Consider the following 27,715-nt stretch of genomic DNA (forward strand, 5'->3'; position numbering starts at 1 on the left):
AATTTTTTAAGTTTGGGAGTCTTGAGGAAAATAGCAAAATTACTGAGTCGCATGAATGGTAAGTAAGAAAAGGCTTGACAAAGTAGACAAAATTAGATGTGAAGGAAAGAATTAGACATTTACTTCTCACGTGAAGTAATAGGAGTCACAGGGTATTGATCAGCTATTTTCCACTCTGTTAGCGTAGACCTCCACAGCTTTACTTAAGTACCATTGGTGATTTTATTAACCTTTGAAATAGGTAAACAAAGTAAGAAAAAAATCCCTTTCAACACATTCTGTGTATTAGTGTACAAGTTCAAGTGTGGAATAGGTAGAAATTTTTGCTGAGAGCCCCCTTAGCAATTTGGAAGGACTTATAACTTTGACCAAATTATATCCTTTGAGTGTCCTCTGTGAGGCAGTATCCAACATAAAAATTAGTAACTTGTTAATAGTGCCAAAATGAGAGGCCAAAGTAATCTCAGGAAGGCTCTTTCATTTTTCGGAGTTCAGAACTAATTCCAAATAATTCTAGTTTTTTTAAAAATATGCATTTTGCTTGGGGCACCTGGGTTGCTCAGTCGGTTGAGAGTCCAATTCTTGATTTCAGCTCAGGTCATGATCTCACGGTCATGGGATTGAGCACTGCATCAGGCTCCATGCTGGGCGTTGAGCCTGCTTGAGATCTCTCTCTCTTGCACGTGCACACACACTTTCTCTCTGTCTAAATAAATAAGTAAATAAATAATAAAATAATACCCTAAAATGACTGTACATCCCATGTGGGCTAAAGGGAATGCCATTTTGAAATATAAATGATAATAGAGGGAAATTACAGGAAATTAAGTTATGGGATGAGCCCATATTCGGAATATTTAATTTATATTAAGAAAGCAATTTTTCCCAGTGAAATGATAAACTGATAAGACAGGCTTGAATAAAATTTGAATATGAATAATAATTCTCATAACAACACATGGTATTCCTATAGCACTAATATGCATTTTAGTTTTAGAAAGGTTATAGCATCAATGCATTCATTTTGTAAAATAATGGATACTACTTCCATAGGGTAGTATAGAATTACAGTTGAGAATGTAAAAAGTAAAAAAAGAAAACCAGTATTTTATGAATCTGTTAAATGATACTCTGTAAAGTTCCTCTCCCTTTTCTCCCTTCCTGCCTAACTCCCAACCCACATACATGAACATGCACTCCCTCTGGGCACAGGTGTGAGCCATGAGCAGGAAGCCTACTAAGATGCAAGCCCACTTACCTGCAGGTCATATGGGGCTAGGAGATGTCCCTCCATGTCCTGGAAGAACCACCTGCATCAAATGTTTAACTTTCTTCTTCTGCAGCCACCTGGAAATTAGGTTTTACGGGGAAATTCTATCAGTGACCTACCAGGATTTTCAGCTGAGTATTCTTCCACCCAATCTGAGCTTAAGTTTGTAGTAAGCTAAAAATCTTAGGACTGGAGAAAATTTTGCCTGAGTGGAACAATGATAGTTAAAAGGCTTTTAAAAAGCACTTTTTAAAAATAGGGACTGATATTTTCATAGCAGGGACTCAACAGAAAATACAACCATTAAAAAATGGTGGATTTGGGGGGGGGGGTGGTGCCTGGGTGACTCAGTCAGTTAAGCGTCCGACTCAATTTCAGCTCAGGTCATGACCTCACGGTTCCTAGGATCAAGCCCCATGTCAGGCTTTTTGCTTATGGCATGGAGCCTGCTTGGGATTCTCTCTCTCCCTCTCTCTGCCCCTCTGTGCTTTCTCTTTCTCTCTCTTAAAATAAATAAACATTTTCGAAAAAACAAGGGGATTTGGGGGCATCTGGGTGGCTTAGTCAGCTGAGCATCTGACTCTTGGTTTTGGCCCAGGTCATGATCTCGCATTTTGTGGGTTCACACCCCGCATTGGGCTCTGCGCCGACAGTGCACAGCCTGCTTGGGATTCTCTCTCTCTGCCCCTCCCTGGCTTGCTTTCTCTGTGTCTCTCAAAATGAATAAATAAGCTTAAAAAAATTGATGGATTTAAAATAAGACATATTAATTTACTTAATGGTAATATTTTTTAACCTAGATATATTAAATTTCTTTTTAAATAGTAAATATGAACATGTCTTAGACAAAGTTGCACCGATGTATATACTGGCAACATAGTACTACCTAATTTATGTAAAAGCAGTATTTTGTGGCTGACTGCAGTACATATTTTATATTCAATATGAGACTTCTCTAAATTCGTTTCTAACATTTAGTCAAGTTTAAACAAACCAAAAAAGAATTTTATTAAGTCAGTTAATTAAGCTAATTAAGTCAGTTAATTTCCCAGAAAGTTTATATGCTAAATTTTTAAATTGACTCTTGAGAATTGGTAGATAATATTTACCTATTTGGTCATTTTTCTGGTCGTATTTTTCATTTGGAACCAGTTATTTCATGTACATATGAGAATGTCTGATGGATATTCATAGATATCAAATACAATACTTTAATCAACATTTTAAAGTGTATTATATGCAAAGATAAAGGTATATGATCAATAACTCCTTAATGTATAAGTTTAAAAGCACCATGAAACCCCTTATGAAACAATCCGAAGTTTTGAAAATTAAGGTTTTTTTTAACGTTTATTTATTTAAAAAAAAATTTTTTTAACGTTTTATTTATTTTTGAGACAGAGAGAGACAGAGCATGAATGGGGGAGGGACAGAGAGAGAGGGAGACACAGAATCGGAAGCAGGCTCCAGGATCTGAGCCATCAGCCCAGAGCCCGACGCGGGGCTCTAACCCACGGACCTCGAGATCGTGACCTGAGCTGAAGTCGGACGCTTAACCCGAGTGAGCCACCCAGGCGCCCCCGTTTATTTATTTTTGAGACAGAGAGAGACAGAGCATGAACGGGGGAGGGTCAGAGAGAGGGAGACACAGAATCTGAAACAGGCTCCAGGCTCTGAGCTGTCAGCACAGAGCCCGACACAGGGCTCGAACTCACGGACCATGAGATCATGACCTGAGCCGAAGTCGGACGCTTAACCGACTGAGCCACCCAGGCGCCCCATGAAAATGAAGTTCTTTAAAGTGTTCATATTTCTTTCCAAAATTAGTATTTCCCATCATTCTTTTTTTTTTTTAATGGGATTAGGGCTGAGGGCATGATCAATGGAAGGAGTATCAGAGTCACAGTGTACAACAAGATTTGGGTTTCTTTAAAATGGGACATTTGAGAATATTTTGTACTTTCTTAAACCTCTATTACATATGTTTATATGAAATAATATATTTTACTAAAACCTTCACAGAACATAGATGATAAATAGGTAGATAGATAAATAGATAGCTATAAATATTTTTCTGGAATGCCTTAGACCAAGTTCATAAAATTAACCTGACTCAGCAGTATGATATATTAGGGGTAACTGGTTATGCCATAACAAGTTGTAAACATTTATTAAAATAGATTATTCATTCTTTCCTTCAACAAATATTTATTGAGGGCTTAACAATTTTCAGGTTCATCACACTTTGTCAGATTGAGAGCTAGCTGATATAAAAAGTAGTAATCACATAAGCACTTTATTTTGCTTGATGAAAGACCTGCACCACTGTAATTTTGGAATACAGCTGGTACTAGGAGGCATTGTTCAGGGAATCACATTGGCATTAGGAAATGCATAAAGGGCTATTCAACAGAGCCAGGGCCTACGTGTGAACACAGCCTCCCAACATACTTTCTCATGTTAATAGTCATTAGGTTGACAGAGTTGAATTGCACGTGTTGTTCTTTATGGAAAATAAGGGTAGATGTGTCAGAATTCTCCCTTAGGAATACAGAAAGCAGTTTGATTTTTTTTTAAGTTTATTTATTTATTTTTTGGGGGGAGCATGCACACTCATTTGCATGTGAGCAGGGGAGGGGCAGAGAGAGGGAGAGAGAGAATCCCAAGCAGGCTCCGTGCTGTAGCACAGAGCTGACACGGGGCTCGATTTTACAAACCTGGAGATCATGACCTGAGCCAGAATCAAGAGTTGATGTTTAACCAAAAGCAGTTTGATTTAACGTCATATTTTTTTATTACTGTTGAGTGGAAGAAAGAAGGATGTGGAATAAAATAGGCAAATTAGTTTGCTGATATTAAGGGTGTCTTGAGTCCTAACCCATTTAAGAAGTGATAGTTTCCCTGTCAGATAGGAACTCAGAGTTACCTCAACTACAAGTTCAGTTATGGATGGAAAGGAATAAAGTATGACTCTTTTCTTTCTCTTTAGCTCTTTAATGAAATTTTCTGTATGACAGCAAAGATTCTTAAGTTATTTGACCAGCTCAATTTTGTATCATAAAATCGGTATCTTAAAAAAACTATATTGGTGAGCAGATTATGCTATCTCACAGGCATGTGTTTAGAGATGAACATGGGCATGATGTTCCCATACAGGTAAAATATGGGAGGATCTGTCCATGGATTGGTTGCAAGTTTCATTTATTACTATATAAATTTATTAAGATTTTACTTTCACTAATTGGAGAAGCATACATGATTATTTTGCTTTCCCTCTCTGCATGATGATTCAAGGTCTCCTAAACTAGAGCCACATCTTGAATTTCTTCTCCCTCATCTCTGTCCCTTGATCTATATATTTTACTTCCTTTTGAACAGGGGAAGGGTAGATAATATGGTGAGAGGTTCTGGTTTTATTACTTTGACACCAGCCATTTCTTTTATAGCGCATAGTTTTCTGACCAACTCCAGCAATGTTAAAATGGAATTCTTAGGAATGGTGTTTTGACACATGAAGATCTGTGTAGTGAACAGGTGTTTGTTTGGGATTGCACCTCACCATTTGCTTATATTTCACGGGAGAAGCAATTACACTGACAGGTATCAGATTCAGAGAATGAGAAGCCAAATGACTTTTAAAGCATGAAAAGTGCTTCCCATGGCAGGGATTCAATCCTCTGGTCTCTCAGGGGCTTTACATTTTCAGACCTTACAGAAACTACATCCCTGTTTTGAAAAAAAAAAAATTTTCCTTCCCTTGCTGATGTCATTCTGTTGCTATGGAGAGGAAGAGAGTGCCACATGACATTGCTGGAAAAATCACCACTGACGTATTTTTGTAGAGCAAATAGTCCACTTCATAGCTTGTTTTTTATTAGCAGAGGCTTGCTAAAAATTGTCAGAACACCAAAAAGGAAACATTCATCTGCGCAAACTACCTTGGAAATGAAAGTCTCATGATGGTGTACCAAAATAATTCCCTCCTAATAGTAATGCAGAGAATGAAATACATGATAACCCACATGAAAGAAAGAAGAAAACATGTTTTAAACTACTAGGCATAACTTATATTATTTGGAACTTTTATCTTGGAAATGTCTATCCCACTGTTTTATTTTATTTATTTATTTTAAGTTTATTTATTTATTTTGAGAGAGAGAGAGAGAGCGTGCACGAGCATGTGTAAGCAGGGAAGGGTTGGAGAGAAAAACAGAGAGAGAGAATCCCAAGCGCGCTCCATACTGTCAACAAAGAGCCCAACATGAGGCTCAACCTCACAAACTGTGAAATCATGACCTGATCCAAAACCAAGAATCGGACACTTAACTGACTGAGCCACCCACATACCCATCATCGCACTGTTTTAAAATCTATTTTTAATATTGAGTCTTTCAGTTGTTCAGTGCTGCCCCATGGAGGTCTGAGTCTTTAGAAGAGCTTAGGATTGCTTTCATTTTGTATCACTCCTGAGGCTCCCTTTTCTTCCCTGGTGTAGAAGCCAAGGTGCCAGTTCAGGTTTCAGGGATACATTTATGATGTCTTAGGGTCAGTACATGACTCTCCGTTCATGTGACCATGAGGAAGAAGGCAGTTACCCAAAGCAAGATCCTAGACTCTCAGGGTTAAATGGAAGAAGGCATTTTTGAAGGCTTGTAAATAATATATGACATTCCTGTTAAAGTGTCCTGAATTTTACCGTTATTAAATGAATAATTAAGATTTTTCTGTCAGAAAAGTACTTTGCCCAATCTCTGAGTTTTAGCAAATGGAAGAAGGGCTAAAGAATAAAAGGACTTAAAAGAGGAAAGAATGGCTGCTTAAATGCCATTTCCATCTGCCGTACTTGGTACTGCATGGAGTGAGTGCGAATGGATACTCCATTAAGAAGTGGAGATAGGCCTTTGACACTGTGCTTTAGATACTAAAAACTGTGATGGGCTTTAATGAAAGCTATAAAATAAGTGCACAATATTTCCACCTCTGAACCCATTGCTGGCAGATTTACTGGTTGTGTTTTTCTTGCATTAAGAACGTGTTTTATGTGAACGGCTGATTTGTTATGTCTTTTTTTTTTTTTTTGCTTGCAGTGGCACATCTAGTGATGAAATGTGCAACTTATACATTATGTATTACATGGAAGCTAGGCATGCAGTCTCTTTCATGACCTGCACGCAGAATGTAGCTCCAGATATGTTCAGAACCATACCACCGGAGGCCAATATTCCAATTCCTGTGCAGTCTGATATGGTTATGATGCATGGACATCACAAAGGTAAAATGGGTATTAATTTACAGTACAATATGATTTCATATTTTATATTTTCTTGCATATCACACTTGACTGTATGATTAATATTTAAAATCACCCTCCTCCTGTCACAATCACTTGTACACACAATCCAATTCCCACTTTCCCTTCTTTTGTAACCTGTCGTCCCTCCTGACATGTCCCCATCAAAACAGTTAAAGTGAAAAATCTCAACTGGTGATGAAACAGATTAATTTGGGCGCCAATTCCAGAAATGTACCTCTTTTTTTCATTCAATTCATGTTTTCTAGTTTCCCCATTTGATTCCTTCCATAGCAAGTAATGACTTATGTAATTTATGAATTTATACACCATGTTCTGAAGAGTGCTTCAGTTTGCCAATGAAAATGGTGATTGTCTCCAACCATACCCTAAATTATCTATTTTAATGGGCCTCCTCAAGCAAAGAAGAGTTTGTGATTTATGAGGCATTTCTAATCTTGGCCTTTTTGGTCTCATTCTCAGAATTGTTGATGAACTTGCTCTTCCTCTGCAAAATGATCATACTGATTGTCATTTTGTTAGTTTAAAATTGCAAAACCCACACCCTGTTTTATTGGATGAAGTATGCTGAGACTTCATTGAGTTTTACAAGTTCAATCTTAAAGTGTCAGAGCACCTTCTTATGTCTTTCTATTAGAAATTTTATGACTGAAGTTTACATAGCAATTAGGTCACTTATTAAGATCTTAATATATTTATAGAATGTGCCTTAAAATGTTCTTAAAATATCCTTAAAATTTCAGTAAGTTCAATTTTTAAAATTATAAGCAGTTTTATTAATGCATTTTTAGTTTGGTATCATGTATGTATTACTGAAAGGGTAGTTGATTTAATTATTAAGTCAGAAATCTTCTTCTTAATTGGTGGTTACACTGGAGATTTTTGCAAATTAAATTCTTAATGCTATTGTTTTTATGAAACATAAGACCCTGAAAATATTTTTATGTTGACAGCATATTTCCAATAAGCTATTTAAAGTATATGATATATCCCACAAATTTATGCTCAGTTTTTTTGATCCTTTACAGAAACAGAGAACAAAGATAAGACTTCCTTACAACAGCAGCCAAAAGGAGAAGAAGAAGTGTTAGAACAGGGTATGTATGCATAGTTTTATAACTTGGCCTATAAAAGTGTTCATACTCCAATTGGGCAGCCAAATCTTAAAGTTACTAAGATATTTTAGGTCTTACCAGCCTCGATCCCTGTGTATTGCTGTGTTTATATAATATATAATTCATGAGAAAATGGTCAATTGTTGTACTTTAGCTTTGAAATTAAAATTCCTTGATGTGATAATTTGGACCTATCAGATATTTCTTTGTTTTGGTTTACTTAATATTGTATCTTTTATATATAGCACAAATATAATTGTTAGAAACATTCATTGGGCAGCATTTTAAACTTGAAAGGACTTTACCATTTAAAATCTTGTGTATTTTGTATGGTATGTTCATTGACTGTATTTAAGATAAATTAGGACTTAAACTTGCATCTGGCCTCTCTTAAGTCTTCTCTGCCTTCAATAAGGTAGGTGGGATTACCAACTTAGGCATTTATAGTTTTATATTAAATTGCCATCTGATGAATCAGGAGAGCATCCTTCTTCCTCTGATCCATTTATTTGAAGCTGTAATACTTGGTCCTTGCATGTCATACACTGCGTATCTTGGCACTGAAAAATATTTTCCTCAATTTTTTCTTACTAGTTGTTTCAAAGATGATACTTTGTGTTATGTGTTGGAGTATGTTATCTTATCAAGTCTTTTTGGCCTAGATAGGATATATTTTAAAACATTAATGTTAATGCAAACATACTTCTTAGGACAACATAAAGTGTACAGGAAATAGATATTTTCTATTGGCAACAGACAGAAATTTCTCACTCTTTGGATATTGTAAACCACTATTGGAATTCTTCAGAATGTATCTAGGAGGTCTAGGACAAAGATAATACTCTTGCATTAAGAGTATTTGCAAAATTAAAGAATACAGACTTTTTAAAAGGAAACATGCACTCTGAAAGGGAAATAAGGTAAACCGTAATAGAAATGTTTTTTCAGTTATATAGAGTATGTTCCATAGCATCTCATTCCAACAAAATGGCCTTTGGGAAAAATAAAATAGGACTTTAGCTCAAAGTTGTTGGTACTTTTCTGTTGAGTCAAAAAAAGGGAGATGATGTTATACTAAATGGCTCATACTAAACTATTGAGTATGATTTAAATTAGCTAAATTTATCAATCCTTTGTGTATAATTGTAAGGAAGTTAGTAATTATAACCTAAATATGGTAGTAGTAGTAATAGTGTTTGCTATAATTGTACTGAAATTTGATCAGAATTAAAATGAATCATTTCAGTTTTGATAATGAACACACTGTTTGGAATATATGTCTTTGAAATAACTTGAGTCATCTTAGCATACTCTTCCAAATAGTAACATACGTGATACAGTATGGAATGAGACCATCATTTAGTAGATGTGTCTAATAAAAAGGTAAGTTTCTATGGAAACTTAGGCAGGGCTGTGTTTTCCTTTTCAAGTTTGTTGAGTTGATCAAGAGAGACACTGAAACTTCTGAAAGGTTAGAAACCCAAAAGTTTCACTAGGTGAAGAACCTTAAATGTCAAGTTTAACCTGTTCTTTTCAAATAAGATTTAGGACGGGTCTATCACTTATGCCTAAAAACCAAATTCTTTAAAACACTTTCATGTTTTGCCAGTCATTTACCCTTTCACATCTGATAGCATACATATAATATTAAGAAGTTTAAATATATCCAAAGACTTACTGATTCCAGAGAAGAATTCCACGGACACAGAAGAAATTATTTTCTTATAGTTAGTGCTTTATTCTACTTACAAATAAAAGTTCTGTAAAGTTATTTCACTTGAGAAGAAAAAATATTCTTCTGACTGAATTTTCATACTACCAAAAATGGGCTATGGCATTCACATGTTGACATTAGTGGGTCCATCAAAATGTCACCTCCCAGGTTATTTGAAGACAGATACCTAACCAAAAACCATTCAATGTCCATTGTAGCCTATATATTATTCTACAGGCCTTTGGGGACCACCAGCCTGTAAGTTAGAGAATATAAAGGTATGCCAAATGCATATTTGTACACATAGTCCATTTGATTCGCTAATGAGGTCAATCTGTCTCCTTGCGCTACACGTGGCGAATCTACTCATTACTGAGAGAGTAAGTACCCCATTCTTCTGAAAGATATTGATTTGCACAAATTGTGTATTTGTATTCATTCCCTGAGTTGATAGATTGATCAGGGCTCTAATTATTCAGATGAATTATGCCACATCTGCTGATTTTAAAGTAAACCCTCCAACTCAACCTCCTGCCTTATTTTGGTGCTCTGGACAAAACAATTTATGTTCAGGTACTCCTCCAGGTTGTACTGATTCTTTTAATATTTTAAATCCCTAATAAATAAAAGCCATGAATCATTTCAGTTGTGCTAGCCACAAGTTAACAGACAGCATCTATGTTGGTCACACAGAGGATGTCAGATCCCCAATGGAAATAGAACACTTGTGGAGCAAGAAAGAAAAGACCCCAAATGTCAGAAAGGCAAGTTCTATACCCATCAGTAGCTAAATAATAGAGATAGTTCTTCCTGGAGAATACAAACAATATTATTTTGACTTCCTATCTTAATACATTGGAAAGCATACAGGAAGATAAAGGTCAAGATATATAATAAATGCTCCATTGGAAAGAAGGGATGACTTTTATTAAGGTAGTAAAAAAAGAGAGAGAGAGAGAGAGAAGTATTCATATGCTATAGGCTGAAAAAAAAATGTAGCTCTGTCACATTATTTATCTGATACTCTGTTTCTCCAGAAGGAATAGAAGTGGGGTGTTTTTGAAATTCGAATCACTGAAATTGCTAGCTATTAATTTTTGTCAGGATATTAACCTTGATTGGAAATTTTACTAGAGTTTGAAAGAGACAGCTCAGATCTATGAATCTATGTAGTACTGCCCAGCCTATGCTTACAAACACGCTTACCTTCTGCAGTATCCTTGTATATATTTGCTTCCTGTAGAACAAAATTTGGTGTAAGGCAAATGTATCTCAGACCTTATCTCAAAAGATGTAATTATGAAAACATCAGAAGAGCCTCATTGTATGACAGCTTTACCTATCAGGTTGTCCTGGATCGTACAACAATGAGACACATTTTAGTGAAGCTTTAATTAAGTCTGTGGGAGGGCGGTGGGGGCGGTTAAAACATAATGTTTATTTGACTGAGTTGTTAAATAATATTCATTTAAAAAAATATGGAATTTAAGGAAAAGTATAAAGAATGAAATAAAAATCATCCATTATCCCCAGAAATATGGATGTATATGGACATCTTTGTGTGAAATATATATTATATATACATTATTTTAATAATGTTTAGATCATATATGCACAGTTTTGTCTCCTTTTTTTAAAATATTATATCTTGAATATTTCTTCCAACTACAGAAATCACTAGCAAGCATGATTTTTAATGCCTGCATAGTATGTGTATATTCCTACCTATACTGCTTTGAAAATAGCCTGTTTGCCTGTAGGTGAGTTAATCTGTTAATGAGTTGATTGTGTCTGCCTCCAAGCAGAAAAACACTAATAGGTATTCAAAATGAACTGAAATGTTACTGTCCTTTGAAAACACTGTAAGTGAGGAATCACCTATATCTGTAATAAGTACAGTCAGCTAAACAGTACGACTCAATTAGACATTGATTCTGAGTGGAGAAAATGAATCCCAGGAGACTTCAGAATGAAAGGGTGGTGTTGAGGTTTCCCAGAGCAGACACATGAACATATCCTTTACTTATATCTTATGGTTGGCACTTTTAGGAAAGTAAAGTGTGTTTTGTAATTTCTCTATATTTCTTATGCGTATGACTTCTCATATACGTTCACTCTACCTGTGGTACAACCTGAGCTTTCTTTCAACATTGTTTGGGTGAGGAGCTTGGGCTGAAACAAGGAAGCTTACCAGCTTCAAGCAAGCATCAATGCAACTACTATTAGGCGTGCTGATTTTGAGTGTTTCTCTCCTTTATAATTCAAAGTATAAAGTGCAGTATTGAAATTCTGCATTGAATTCTGCATTCTGCAATGAAATTCTGAACATTGAAATTCAGTGTTAGTTGTAGTGTGAAGATTTGATGTCTTAAAAAAAAATCATGGCAGAATTGAAAGTCAAAATCTACAATGCCAGTTGTCCTTGTTATTATACATTATGCTCTAGACAGCATTGCTTTTGCTGCAGAAAGGGCCTTTTAACATGTTTTACTCGGTTTTCTCCAAACTCTTCTCATTGTAGTCTTTGTGCCCTCATATAATCAATCTTTCTACTCAAAGGTCAGCATGAGTGACTATATTCCCAAGGCAGGGAGAATATGACAAAAATACAATTTGTAGAGGGAAAACACTCCATGACCCCAGATAGTTAAAGGTCTTCAGACACCTTCTGTGAAACAGAATAATTTCACCCTGGTTTTATGCTAACAAAAATGAATTACCATTGGCATGTTTTATCAAATAAGCAGAATCAAGGGAACAAGGTTTCAAGTTTAAAAGACAATAGTCTACTGCAAAAGCTTGTTAAGGTGACAGTTGGTAAACCATTTATAGAGGAGTGGAGCAAAGTCCGGGCTTAATCACACAATTTGTATTTCTTTGCTTTATTCAAAATAGAATACTTCATTCATCCGTTAATAAAGTCCAAATGGTTTTAGTAGCATCTTCTTGGCTAATTCTAAGCGCCCTCAGTGCCACTTTGCTGTTTGAAAGAAGTTACAATTCTTGTTTGTATTCCTATTCGCTAAAAATTTATTGGTTTGTTATGATTTATGAGCAGCTCACAAGTCTTTACATATTGAACTCATCTATCAAACGCAATTCTAAATACCCCCCAAGGCTCTGGGAAGCTGAGTGGATGCTGTTTTGAATTGGTTTCCTAATAGCAGAATAGGCAGATGAGAATGATCATTTATCACACAGTTGTGCTTTCTGATACAGATCTGTGTGCATGGTAGTTGCAGAAGCCATCATCTGCTAACTTCTCCTTTTTTATATTTGTCTCATTTTCTTAGGAAAAGGTGCAGGGAGAAGCTCATTTCTGATTGTTCAATTCAGTAGAAGGAAAAAATAATAAAGTTCACTTCTTTTGAGATCCTTGAGCTGTCATCATGATCATGCTTTATTTCTCTAAGGCTAGTGGGATAAATGTTAGTGTTAAGTAAGTGCTGAATAAACCAAATCAACTAACCAGAAAGGAAAATCAACTATGACTGAGTTACAAACCAAAAATATTAAAATCTGAAAAGAAATGCTTTTATTTCTCCATTCCTCATATCTCTGTCATTAATCAGTTACATTGCACATTGCAATCTCACTAGCTTAGTTACTTGGCATATTTTGTCAGGGGTTAAACGCTGATGAACATCCTATTTACTTTCCATGTACCATAGAAATGACAGAGCAGTAACGAGTGTTATTTGGTTTGGGTAATGAAGTACTAGTGGTATGTGTGGGAAATAGGACTTCATAATCTGAAGATTACCACGATGTTTCTGATTTTTTTTTTAAATGCCTCCACAATTAAGATTTTTCGCTGTCTAGGAGTGCCTGGGTGGCTCAGTTGGTTAAGTGGCTGACTCTCGATTTCCACTCAGGTCATGATCTCACGTCAAGAGATCAAGTCCCACGTTGGGCTCTGTGCCGACAGCACTTTGGAGCCTGCTTGGGATTCTTTCTCAAAAATAAATAAATAAGCTTTAAAGAAATATATTCTTAAAGATTTTTTACACTGTCTAAAAGTAGAGATACTTATTTTTTTTTTCCAATAATTTTAAAGCATTTTATTAAAAAAAAAACTCATGGGGCAATTTTTCAATGTATGTTTTTATTTCAGTTTGATCTCACTATATTCCTGAAGGTAAGCCAGAAAAATTTTCATGTTGATGGCAGGGAATGCGAATGGTCCCTACTAAAGAAAAAAGGCCCACTGAGTCATGAAGTAGTTAATGCAAGCATACAACTTAACACATTGGGAGTTTAATTGGTAGTGTTTTAGATTTTCTTCTACTATGCTGTGTACTTTTTCCTGGCACATTAGCTGCTAGCACAGTCATGTTTTCCAAATCCAGACCCACTCAGCCAAATGACATAAAAGAACTAGAACATTTGTGCATTCTATAAGAATCAAAGCTTGAGTGAGAAAAAAATAAATGGACTCACTGCAGCCTAAAATCATCAAAGAAATATTTTTATTTCTACTGATGCAGAGGCAAAGGGTGACATTTTTAACAAATTATTATTCATCCCATAATAATTTACTGGGTAGCTGCTGTGATAGGAATAGTACTAATCACTGGAAATACGACAATGTGTAAGAAATGAGAGATTTTTAATGTTTCCATAAAAAATCACATTTATCCCTTGCCACTTGTCCCTTCTCAGATAATTTAAATGTACCATTTTTTTAAGAAAATCTTAGAGAGTTTGATCATACTACACATAAGGTATATTAGAAGTGGGAAGTGAAAACTATTGAAGAGAACAGAAAACCCTCCTACTTTTTCAAACCAAAGGTAGCCAGTCATTATTCTTTAGGCCAGCTTTGTCAAATCACTATGGTATGGAGGTATTAACTAGTTTACAAGCATCTTATGTTATGATGTGGAGAAGGCAGGCCAGCAAAGGACAAAAAGAAACTTGTTCAGTTAAAGAGCACACCTGGCACAAAGCTCAGAAGACGGTTCATTTAAATAGAAAAACAAATATAGTAAGATTGACAGGTCTGAGGTAAATTCACACGAGTTTATTAGCCACTATAGGGAAAAAAAAAAAAAAAAGTGGAACCTGGATCCAGTATAGTCATCAGTTAGAAGGTGTGCCCTTAATACAGGTTGCTCCTTCAAATCCCAGTTCACCTTCCTACCAGATGTGCAGGTTTGTACTGTACCGTTGATTTCCTCATCTCAACTGAAGACAGTAAGTATTTTGTAGAGATGAAATGTGTTAAATCATATACAGCAACTCAGCAAAGCAACTAGGTAATGCAAAGCTCACAAAAAATTTTAGCTATTACTATTGTCATGTGCAGTTTATAAAGTACTTGTTTATCCTCTTATCTCTGTCAACAATAGGTAGGGTAACTGTACATCCCAGTTTTGCCAGAATTGTCCCATTTTATACCTAGTATAAATTTTACCATTACCCTTTTTCTTCTCAAATATGTCCCAGTTTGGGAAAGAAATTATATGGTCATCTTAGCAGTGGGAGCCAGAATAAAATTAGAGAGTACCCCTGAGAAGTATATAGATTGACAGAGCCGAGAAAAAGGTGGGGCATAAGCAAGGACTGTCCAGGGAAGCAGGCTACCATGAATCAGAAGTCAGTTCCACAGAGGTAGAACAGCTTTAATACCACTACAGACAGATTTTGACATTGAAGGCAGGGATGAAAATCCATTCTGAGGAAGGAGGGGAAGAGTCTTTAAGCACGCCAATCAGATGATAAGAATCCCAAATGAGTCCTGGTGGTAGGGAGGGAAAAAATGATGTTGACATATCAACATTGATGAATCAGTTGATTCACTGGTGAGAGAGGGACGAATCCAGTTTTCTGGATTGATGGACCCAAAACATGCTTCATCATCAAGACAGATACTATAAAAAGATAAAGTATGGGGAGGAGATTAAGAGCTCAGTTTAGGACAGGTTGAGTTCAAAATTCCTATGAAACAGACGTCTAGGTGGAAATTTCCACAGGGTGGTTTTATAAATCAATTTGGTATTAGGAGAGCTCCAGATATGAGGGTCATTTGTCTGGAGGCAGCAACTTAAGCCTTGTGAATGGCTGATATTTCTCAGCAGGAAGAGGCCTTAGCCAGCGGAGAGAAAGGATGCCAGGGACAGACCTCAGAAAACAACATTTTCATATGTTGGGGAGAGGAATATGAGAAAGCAAAGGTGACAGGTAGAGGAGATCTAGAAAGAACAATGTTATAAGCAGAGAGTTTCTGAAGGGACTTTTCAGCAGTGCTGCATGCCGCTGATAGGTTAAGATGGCTGTGGCAACTAAGAGCTCTTGAGCAACTCATGTGGAAGTCATACAGGGATGAATGAAGAAGTGGAATCAGATGCCTTTGGCTTGGGAAGGAGAGAGGATGTTGTGAGCAAGGATGAAGTAGCCTTGCACGGTCCAATATGGTAGGCGCTAGCCACATGTGGTTATTTAAATTGGGGTATAAATTAATTAAAAGTAAAATTAAAAACTAAACTCCTCAATCACATTAGCCACATTACAAGTTCTCAGTAGCCCCACGTGTCTAGTGGCGTCATGTTGGGCAGCACAGGAACAGGGTATTTCCATTATCACAGAAAGCACTGTTAGGCCATGTTGGAACTTGGAAAAGGGAAGGCAGAAAAGTCTGAAAGATAGACTGTGTCAGAGGAGGGTCTCCCTTGCTTCCATGACCCACTCAAGATAAATGCAGACTGAGTGTGCTTTTATCCTGAGTCAAGTCTTTGGCAAAGAGACTGAATTAGGAAAAGAAAAGGAAGCAAATAGGAAAGGCTCCAGAGGGTAGTGAGAGGGCTGGCATCCAGAACACTGGAGTAGGGATAGTTCTTTCTCCAAAAATAGACTTAAGAAAAAAGAGAGAAAGCGCAAGTACAATTTACTTTGGCAAAGCGAGGACGCAAATCACTACAACAGCCATAGTGACTTGAGAAAATATAGGGCTGTAAAGTTAAAGAGACCTTTTTTTTTTTTTTCTGTTAGGAAAATCCCAATACCTGTATATGAGATAAGAACTGATTTTTTTTTTTTTTTTAAGTTTAGGTAAACAATAGATGGAAACAGATGCATGTGCATGTTACAACTGGAATTTATGTCTTTTTTGCTGGTAATTAGCTATAATTTAGTGATACCTCCTTTATGATATACACAGAACTGGGCCTTGTACATTAACTTCTTTAAATCCACCAAAGAATTCTTAAAGGTAGTGGTCATTGTCTATATAATGTTAAGGCACAAAATAGCTACTAAGCGTCAGGGTTGGATTCAAAGAAGAGTGTGCAGTATACCCCAGACACTGGGCAGTAACAATACAGTGAAAGACCTGTGGGCCATATGTGCACATAGCTAAGACCCCTAATTTGATAGTCAAGGAAGGCTTCTTGGATATAAGTAACACCTCAGTAGGATCTGAAGGCTTAGGAGCTAGTTGGTTACTGGGGAGCAATTGTCCCAGGAAGAAGAAACAACATTGTAGAGTGACATTGAAGGAAGGGGAAGTCCAATATGTGTGTAACATAAACTGAGGAGAAAGAAAGGAATATTGAGAAATGAGATTGGGGTAGAGACCCCACAACTTGCTCCATTAGTTTTCTACTCCATCCACTGCACTCAAGGTTAGATATACCTGGCACAGAAAAATATTTAACATCTCAGGATTCCATATTTCCAATACCCCAGAAGCGAAAGAAAAACTCTCTAGTTTATGTGTAAGAGTGTAAGAGATAGCCATCTAGTGGTCTCTCTCTCTCTCTCTCTCACATGTCATCTCTATAAATGAGATGCAGCCCTAAATTTCATTTTCATAAGGCCAGTGCACTCTGTATGCAGCGAAGCCTAATACATTGCTAAAGGTTTACTTTCCTCACCCAATGATAACTGTAAATGACAATTTCAAAGGAACTGGAGTGCTGTGCATTTCATATTTTATCACAGCTTTTAGATTTTTACTGACAAACCTGAAGAACCATGCATAGTTGCAAGTCTGTGTTCCTCCATCAATATTAGACTAATGACATGGATTCAAGTTTTAATTTTTTTTTAATGTTTATTTATTTTTGAGACAGAGAGAGACAGAGCATGAACGGGGGAGGGTCAGAGAGAGGGAGATACAGAATCTGAAGCAGGCTCCAGGCTCTGAGCAGTCAGCACAGAGCCCGACGCGGGGCTCGAACTCACGGACCGCGAGATCGTGACCTGAGCCGAAGTCGGCCGCTCAACCGACTGAGCCACCCAGGCGCCCCGGATTCAAGTTTTAAAATTCTGGTTTTTACTCATTCCTGAAATAATCTTGTGTTTTATTTTCCATGTAAATGTTTCATTGCACAACAGCACATTAAACTATTTGTATTTAGTGTGAGGGCAGGTGAATTTAACAGTAATGAATTAATTTCTTCCCTGTGAGGCAAAATGCCACTGTGGCCTAACAGATTTGGTTGAGTTGTAATTTGCTTTGTTCATTTTCCTGAGATTGGCCCTATTACTTGGTAATTATTTTTTGATTGAAGATTTCACCTGGGATAAGCCGCTTTCATGGGAAAGAATTGAAAGCTTTGAGTCATTAAGCCAAGACTATTTGTAAACATGACAGGATCTCTTAGCATCATTTTGGAAAGACTTCATGTCCCCTTGCACCAATTTTTTAATAATATATTCTTTGGTGGAACGCATCATAGCAAAACCGGTTATCATTTTCATTTCCTACTGGTCATAAAAAAGATTTTGTAAATGTTAACTGATCATGCTGTAAATGTAATTAAAACTTAAGCAGTAAGACTCCACGGTCATAACTAATTTCATTAGCAGCCCTTAGAATAGGGTGAGGGAAAAGAACTGAGTGTTTGTTCAACCTTGGGGTTTGGCTTAGAAGAGCAGATTTGTTTCTATCAAGAACGTAGACATGTTTCCGATTCACATAGTTGATGTAAATGGATTTAAAGCCATAGATGTAAATGATAAGGATTAAAATGCTTTGTGAACTTTCCATAGTCATATTTTATATCTCTCATAATGTTTTATAAATAATACTGTCTTGGTGATAATGGATGATCACATCCAAGTTTACTTTTTAGTACAGAAAGGCATGAAATACATCGTGATGAACCATTCCAATGATATTAGTTTGTTAAAATCTCTTTTGTTTGAAACTGATTTGAGGTATTCTTTTTTCACAAAATTATTTTTCTGGAACTTGTTCATTTCTTGTCTAAAATGAACAACTGGAGCTACACACAGTAGCACTGCTAACAAAATAATAATAACAAAACATGGGTTTTTTGCTTGCCAAAGAGATGCATATCTGTTACGTTTCTTGTGTTTTATAGCATATGCTGAAAAAATATACCTTTAATTTCTTGTGCATTATACTTTAATAGGCTTTTAAAGACAACTTCAAAGGGTTTTCCTTGAAGGTAGCTCTTTTCTGATGTAGCTGTTGATCATACTTTTAGAAATCTGATGAACTGTAACTTCCAAATCAACCCGACTCTACTGTGAAAACCATTTACTGAAACATGCCGTGCAATCACATGCACATCGTTTTGTTTCCACTAATATGCAAATAGAGGTTATCTGGTGTTATTGGCTCCTGAGATAATAGAACGACATAGGTGGTATATAAAATGAAATGTGAAGCCTATTATTTTTTTCACTGTTCTGGAAAATCATCCTTTTTCCCCTGATGCTTAAACATCTGAGAGCAACCTTCTCTCTCACTTATTATGACGAATCAGGCGATGGTATTTTTAAGGCACAAAATTTTGTAAATTTTGCAATCTTATCAACCCTCCACCCCTTCTCTCTTCTCTTTTTTCCACAGGTGATTTCTATTCACTACTTTCCAAGCTGCTAGGAGAAAGGGAAGATGTTGTTCATGTGCATAAATATAATCCTACAGAAAAGGCAGAATCAGAGTCAGACCTGGTAGCTGAGATTGCAAATGTAGTCCAAAAGAAGGATCTTGGTCAATCTGATGCCAGAGAGAGTGCAGAGCACGAGGAGAGGGGCAATGCTATTCTTGTCAGAGACAGAATTCACAAATTCCACAGACTAGAGTCTACTTTGAGGCCAGCAGAAAGCAGAGTTTTGTCATTACAGCAGCCCCTACCTGGTGAAGGCACCTGGGAACCCGAACACACAGGAGGTGCGTTTAGGGCTTCTTTTAAAGAACAAACTATGAAATGCTACAATCCACATTAGCAAAATCTGAAGGGAATAAAAATGAATGGGTGAAAATACTTATCGATAAAAAAAAAAACTCATGAGAAAAAAACATTACTATGATTTGGGTTATCAGATACCACCTTTGTTTGAGGTTTTAATTTTGTTTTGGTCCAATACTTCATAAATTCAGCTTCTGTTCAGTTGATGAGCCAGAATTACCGGGACCAAAAATACCTAGATCGTGTTCGGAGAGTGGCACGTGAAATTCAGCATAACAAATTCTTACCAAATCAGTATTCTCTATTTTGCTCAATGGAAAGAAACTGAAAATTCAACACCTGATCTGTAAAGTCTCAGTGTATGAAATGCTTATATGCTACCTTCTTTAAGGTAATTAAGGTCCTCTCAAAGGAATCTTCTATTTCCCAGCATTCTTTTCCAACTGACTTGTAAAATATAACCATTTTTATGATTTTGTTTCTTAAGTTCCATTATCAATTACTATCTTAATTGAAAATTTAGTTTAGTTTTTTTTTTTTTTTCTTTCCTGAGGGGACCTCCAGCAACTCAGAAACTATCAGATTTATCTTTATTTCTAACCAGGATTCCTCTGGTTATGGCTTCCATAATTAGAGGACAATACCTTATTCCCTTCAGGTTTCTGTACCAGCAAGCTATAGATGCCTCATCTTTGTCTTTAATTGTATTGTGGCCTCTTTCATATTGATTGTGTTTCATGTTACTTGCTAATGTGGAAAGCCAGATAATACAGCATGTGGAGATAATCTCCAAAAAAGTAACAGATATGGGTGCATGGCAGCTGTCCATGCGTGGGCTGGAATGGCTCAGGCTGCCAGCTTGGTGTTTTCAAATACAGCTTTGCAGTAAGCCATAAATTATTCAACACCCAGCTGATTTTTATTTATAATTGAAAAAAAGCATGTGGTGCCTTTTGCTCACACAGAAGTTTCAAGCACTGTCCATTGGGTCTGGTCTAATACTTTCTATGGGGTGTACTGGGACTCAGTTTTTTACATCTTCATACTTAAACAGAGTCAGCCCTGCTCTAACTCCTAAATTTATCTAATGAAACTATTTCTCAAGAGGGTTTCCTAAACTCCACTGCATTAGAATCACCTCACCTAAGGTGCTTATGAAAAATCTAGACTCCCGAATACTACCTAAGAACAACTGAATTGACATTTCCAAGGGTGGTGCCTAGAAAATCTGCAGTTTATCACGTCCCTATCCATTTCATAGACAGACTTGAGTGTCTTTCTGAACCTCTATATTAAGGACAGCAAATGGTAACCCATACGACATGAAAATATAAAAGGCAGAAGGGCTTCTTTGGCAAGAGTACAATTCTATTCAAGTGCGAAATGTTAGAGTTGCAATATATTTTATCCCATGACTTCTCTTTGTTACCCTGGATTTGAAATAATGTGGTTCTTATAATTTACCTATAGGTATCATAAGTATGCATGTAAAAATCATAGTTTGGCTTAGGGCATTGTATTCCTAAAACCTAGTTAGCTTTTCTAAGAAAGAAATATTTAAAATACCCCAAATACATTTACTTGCCAGATCTCATACCTTATAGGGTGGTCAAAATGGCAGTGTCCAGGAGTAAAATGTTGCTTCAGGATCTCGGTCAGGAAATTTCCTTTCATTTAAAATATGTGGGTAAACGTCACTGAATTAAATAAAATGATGAGTCATAGAAACATACAGCACAGATCCTCATTATAGAAAGAAAATGTGCCTGTGTTTCCTTTCTGCAATGATTTATTTTAGTGTTATTTCACTACTCTGATTCAAAAACCTTTTAAACGTTAAATGTAAAATAGCAAAATTCATATTTAGGTAAGCTATTTCTGAAAGTCTTTTTCTTTTCACCCTTCTGTCACTGTTTACCATAGCACAATATAAAACCTAACCTTAATTGAAAATGTTTCATTCCCTTGTGTAAGCCAGAGAATGCCCTATCCTCAGGAAACTTCCATTTGCAAAAAAAGAAAGTAGGCATTATTAGCATGTAACACCCTGGTAAAATACATTAGTAGTCTAATTCATGTATATTTCCCAGGGTATGAGCAAGGGGGATAAATTTGATGGATAATCTCCCATTGTTGTTCTCATAGCCTTTTCTTTACTTCAGACAAAGCTGAGAAGGGGACCCTATAATAGTCTGGAGGAACTAACTGTCTCCCTAAATGCCTAATTTGCTGTAAGGAATTATATTACCTTCAAAGAAGAAGGTAGTTTATCATATGAGATTATTACTCAAACAAAAATGCGAGGCTATGGTGTTGCTTAATGTTATAGCTCCTACTCATTTCAGATGCCTTTGAGACCTGTTTTAATTTTTAAATGAAGAAACTGAAGCCTAGAGAAGTTAACCCATTTCAGTGAGGTCACAGAGTCTGAATTTAAAACTTGGACTTTATAACTGAATTTAAAACTAGAATGTACACTTCCTAGTTCTTTACACTTCATTACAGTTTTGCTCAAAACACTGAGCTAACTTGTTCGCCCAGTTCAGATATGCCTCCCTGGAGCTCTGGGCCATAACTGCTGACAAGCTGGAGGCTTCCACTTAGGACTCTGTTCTAATGTCCACAGTTCATGGCACTAGCACAATCCAATACAGGAGCATTTTATGCCACAGCACTTTGGATTTCATTGACTGGACCATACTTTGGAACTACAATACAGTAATGTATCCCATCCAGCTGATTTGAGAGATCACAGGTGAAATTATTGGATCGGCTCAAAAATCTGGATGTGACTATATGTGGTAGGCCCAGAACTACCTCATGGTTTCAAAAACACCATTTTGTGGACTTTTAGATTTGTCTGAATTCCGCTTAGTTCCATACCTTGGCAGCTGCCTTTAAACTTGAATCCCCACCTCATAATGGGATGAGCATCATTGGACACAGCTGCATGAAGAGCACAACCAGAATGACATCTTCCATCTTTTCTATGAAGCCTTTAGCATTCCCGAGAACAAGATGGTTAAGTATTGTGTCTTCAGCGTGTCTCTAAGAGCGCAAATATCCACAACTAGCACCTCTTTCTAAGTCTTGTCTTCATGACCTGTGGTGAGTCTGTTCTGAAAACTCTTGTCCCAACAGTTGTGAGAACAACATTAGAAACAGGGAAATTTCCCGGACAGGTGTAGCTAGACTAGCACAGAGGTTTTGCAGCTATTTTTGGAAAGGACGTGCCTCACATAGGAAGCTATAGCTGCAGTCTCCACACAACATACACACATGCATGCATACAACACACACATGCATGCACTGCGCACACACGATTCAGCTCACCCCAGAACAGTTCTGCATTTGGCCAAAATAAAATCTGAAAACCATTCCACGCAGGTTGTATGCTGTGGATCACTTCAGACTCTGGAGCCTGACTTCCTGGCTTTGAATCCTAACTACACCACTTATTATGTGGTCCGTAGGAAAAATTAGAAAAGAAATTCTCTGGGCTTTAGTTTTCTCATCTATAAAAATGAGGATGATTACAGTACAGTCCTCATAGGGTTTTAGTGAGGGTCAAATAATACTTCCATGTATTCCAGGTAATGCATGGAAAGGGCTTTGAACAGTTTCTGGCACACACAAAGTATTAAATAAATGTAATACATTAACAATACATATGATTATAATTGCCACCGTTAACATCATGTCGGATTAGGATTTCAAAATTTTAAACACCAAAGCAATAGGAGTAAATGTTAATTACTATAACTTAAGCAGCACCCATGAGAGAATTTTCTTGGAAAGTGTAGGAAAGCTGTAAAATTTGGCACTCTAATTTGATAAATTCAGAAAATGACTTGGCAGTGTTCTGTCGTAATGGCAGTGTGTGGCTCTCAAATCTCTGATCACTTACATTGACCTGCCTTGACGTTTTCCTGTGATACATGATGTACAGTGTGGAAATATTCGACTAGGTAAACTGAGAAGTAAATACACTCACTTTTACACCTAACATCATTTGTTTTTTTACCGTTAATTTGATATTTATATTGAGACAATATTCGTAGGATAGGAACAAAATCCTAGTCTTTATTCTAGTGGCCTTCTGGAAACCACACTCACTGAAAAATAAATTTAAAACTATATTCTCAGTGGCAGATTTGATTGGAATGCTATTGCTAGCATATGGAAGCCTGGTTCAGCATGTATTGTATACCTGTGAACAGAAAATAGTATCTGCATGTGTGTGATGCTTATCAAAGTATTCACAGACTCTTAATCAACTCAGAGTCTATATTTCAGTCATATGCTTACCTCTAGGTTCACATCTTATAGAATTACCAGGTAAAATAAGGCATTCAGTTGGCTGAAATTTCATCCCTGGAGGGAAGGAGACTAATAAAGACAAACATATACATAGCTCTCACTGTGAGCCAGGCTAAGTGTTTTAGGTGCATTAACTTATTTAATCCCCATAACAACCCTATTTATAAACCCTTTTAGAGAGGAAGAAACAGGCACAGAAAGGTTAAGTCATGTGCCTAAAGTGCCATAGCTGAAGGAACCAAGATTTGCTCAAGTCTTGGTTTTAATCACTTTGTTATTCTGCCTCACAATAATATAAAATGATAGATAGATAGATAGATAGATAGATAGATAGATAAGAGAGAGAGAGAGAGGTAGGAAGGCAGGCATGCAGGAGGGAAGCATGATGACAGGTTTTATTCCAATCATCCCATCATCTCATCTACACTTGTAGTAACTCTTGGTGTAGATTACTTTTGATCATACTTTCTCAGTCAGCATCCAAACATTTTGACCAAGTCGAAGATCTCATTTGCAATTAAATTTTAAAAAGAAAAGAAATTCTGCTAATGCTTTTGGCCCCTATGTCTAAATTCTCTTCCTCACTTCATCCTCATTAAATGAAACACTGTAATTTAATCCTTGTTTTCTTTCTGACTTGGTTATAAACATTTCTCATCTGATTTCAGTTAATTATCGCTATGGCCGACACTTCTGATGAGTAACAGTCTCTGCCCAAAATAAGTCACCTTTCCTCACTAGATGAGAATTCCCAAGTGTAGAAAAAGCAGCCATTACATTTGTTCTTGTTGAAGTCATCTAGTGATTTCACTAAAACTAATCTTTTAATTACGTAACACTGAAGTCACAGCTCTGGGTTTAAAATTAGATTTTCTCTTAACTTAATTCTGTCATTTCTTCTGTAACACAGATAAATGAATGCCCTTTTAAATGCATATTAATAATTTCATATGAAAGTAGCATTGATCACTACATTAATCTCTTTCTTGGAAAGGTATAATTCATTAATTCTTAGTGATTTATTGATATAATTTTAATAGTAATGTTTATTTTTTTTCTGAAGGTCGTTAACTTTTTTTCTAAATATATAGAATATGAGGCTGCACATTGACCTTTATAATGAGTGCAAGAATTCCTCTGAAAAAATCCTATTATTTGACATCTGAATTTAGAGCAGCTGACAGAGTTGGGAATGGCTTGCCAGATGTCATGCGTAAGAAATTTGTATTAATATTCAAATTAAAACTGAAAGGCTACAACATTAGTCACATACTGAATCGCCTCTTAAATGAAAGCTAAGAAAAATATGAATTCTTAATTTTTAACTTCTCCATGATTGAAAAAGTTAGGTTTAAGTTAGAACCCAAATATATTTTATCATGTAATTTCTTTAATAAGGATTTGAAATATTTCTTAATTGGGGTCTAGAAAATAATCAATCTTGACATTGACAACTGAAGTCTGGCCCAAGCCCACAGTTCCTTTCCTGTGAAGTGAGAAAACGACCTGGGATGACCCAGTACTGTTCTGACATTCTATGACTCTCATGTAGCAACAGGCAGGGATTGGAGAAACATGTTATTGACTCCATCCATATACCTAGACCACTAGTCCTAAAAGACTGCTTTGAATCTTGATCATCTAATCTTAAAGGGAACAGCTTTTAACCACCTAATAATGAAAAAGATGGTGACACTGGAAGCAAAAACATCAATTAACTGAGCTAATGTTCACAGAGGAGACATGAACTCAGTTTTTCTGTAACTATTTTACAATTTCTATTTAACCTGGAGACCTAGATCCTAAGAATGTTGAGGTCTTGGGTTGGTAATCTTAAAAGCGTGTGATGGTATTTTTAAATGAAATTTTAAATAATATAACCTCTCTAAAAATTTTGCGATGCACAAAGTAGTTCTCCTTTGCATTGACTCAGTACTCACAGTGTATATATTTCTTCTTATATATTTCCTTACATATTACCTTTACTGTTTTGAAAATTCACCAAACCTATACATTTTAATAATATGTTCTATTTACACTATTTTTCCTTCTTGAAAATTTCCAACCAAATGGACTCTCATATGTGACAAAATAAGCTGTTAACAACCTATCAGTCAATGCTTTTAGCAGACTTTTGAGTGCTTACCAATCTAAGGTCATTGGTAATTGGGGTCATTCATAGCCAGTTTAAAGTTGATTATGCAATATTTCCAATAGTTAATGAAACTCACATGTGTCCCGGTTTGTTTATTTTGGACGCTGCATCTATTTTTTATCAGAATTAGTATCTCTGGACCTTCATGAGCACCTAGCTTCCAGTACCTGCTGGATGAACCACTGAATAGAAATGTTCTAGGAAACATATCTGTTTATTTTCTTTAATAAAAATGATTAGCCAATTAGCATTTTTATTGAGTCTCTTAACGTCTTCAGCAGTGTGGAGAGTAAAAAGAGGTAGTACAAGTGAAATATAAGATTATAAGCGTGCTTAAGTGCTGGTTGACAACATAAATAAGTAGACTGGACCACAGCATTCTGTTTAGTGTATTTATTAGGCCATAACAGGCAGCCAGGTGCTGTGTTAAGACTTTACAACAAATAGTGAATACGACACGATCCCTGCCCTCAAGAAGTTCCATCTGGGTGAAGTAGTTCCGGGCACTGAGAATCTGATGAAAAGCAGCTAAATATCTGTGTTATCATGAGGTTCAAGGTTGCCTTGAAGACCATCCGGACTCTTCAGGAGCTGATGAATGAGCATAGAACAATGACCACCAAATGGACAAGCTGTAACGGAGATGGGAGTGAATGACATACAACCTGAGAACTTTAAAATAATTGAAAACATTTTCTTTGGGGGATGATTTATCCATCTGTTGATCTATCTAGACATCTCTAATTGTCATGCTCATACCACTGCTTCCAGATTTCACTTTCAAAAACACAGTTTTAATCATGCCACCCCATGCTTAGAAACCTTCAGTGGCTACCAGTCGCCTGTAGCAGCAATTTGCATCCTTTTTTCCTATTATGACAAATGTGATAGATGATGAATGTTATTCATCTGAGCAGCCCCATTCACATCCACTGCTGTGCCCAGAATTGTTTGCAAATGTAAGCGTGCCAGCTGTAACTCTGTCCCCCTTCTCTTCAACTCAAGAAGGCGTATCAAAACACGTGAGTGAGAATGACATTCTCATGGGCCCTAATATATTTCAAAAGTAAATTATTCCAAACTGTGTGCTTTACTGATACTAATAATATACTTGCAGCATGCCTCAAAATTAATCTTCGTATAGATCAAGACACCACAGCTCAGACTGACATTCATTCGTTGTTAAATCCATACTCTGTCATATGGTATACAATATATTTTCCAGCCTAAACTAGATCTCCAGGTCTGTTAATCCCGCCTTTTGCTCTCCTAAGCCCCACCTGGACACAGAGAGGTATCCTTTCCAGATTAAAGATCTTGAAACACATTCTGCAATTGTAAACATCCTCGCTTTTGATCTTTCTGACCAAAATATTCTCTGCTCGCTTCTGCACTCAGTGAACTCCTCACTTACCTTGAAGTGCATACACAAGTGTTTATTTCTCTGGGAAATCTCCCAGGTCTAACCTTAACCCTACCCTCTCCCAGCCAAGCCCCAGGAAGGATTATGGGCCCTCTCCTGTGTTCCATCACTACAGTGTGTCATAAGTATTTGGTTTCTGTTTTTCTCATTTTATTCTACAAGGTCTTCAAGGCCAAAAGCCATGTTTTATTCCCAGAATCTAGCAATGCCTTACATAGACAATACACTTAGTGAATACTTG

General features: G+C 36.5%; 2 protein-coding genes across 25 annotated transcripts in view; one reads left to right on the forward strand and one right to left on the reverse strand.

The window, feature by feature from the left end:
* PAM (peptidylglycine alpha-amidating monooxygenase) overlaps positions 1 to 27,715 on the forward strand; it is a 274,620-nt gene that overhangs the window by 211,896 nt on the left and 35,009 nt on the right. For 7 of the 13 annotated variants that reach the window (XM_042944532.1, XM_042944533.1, XM_042944534.1 and 4 more), the window contains 3 exons: positions 6,358 to 6,542; positions 7,610 to 7,678; positions 19,234 to 19,557. In XM_042944532.1, the coding sequence (XP_042800466.1) occupies positions 6,358 to 6,542; positions 7,610 to 7,678; positions 19,234 to 19,557 (578 nt within the window). The remainder of the gene's footprint in view (positions 1 to 6,357; positions 6,543 to 7,609; positions 7,679 to 19,233; positions 19,558 to 27,715) is intronic. The other 6 variants (XM_042944539.1, XM_042944545.1, XM_042944553.1 and 3 more) reach the window with 1 other exon arrangement.
* Positions 26,430 to 27,715, reverse strand: part of GIN1 (gypsy retrotransposon integrase 1) — a 78,840-nt gene continuing 77,554 nt past the window's right edge. For 9 of the 12 annotated variants that reach the window (XR_006204377.1, XR_006204372.1, XR_006204363.1 and 6 more), the window contains one exon: positions 26,430 to 26,683. The gene's annotated coding sequence lies outside the window, so the exon portion shown is untranslated. The remainder of the gene's footprint in view (positions 26,684 to 27,715) is intronic. The other 3 variants (XR_006204374.1, XR_006204368.1, XR_006204369.1) reach the window with 1 other exon arrangement.

This window comes from Panthera leo, chromosome A1 (genome assembly GCF_018350215.1).
Source record: "Panthera leo isolate Ple1 chromosome A1, P.leo_Ple1_pat1.1, whole genome shotgun sequence".
Lineage (NCBI taxonomy): Eukaryota > Metazoa > Chordata > Mammalia > Carnivora > Felidae > Panthera > Panthera leo.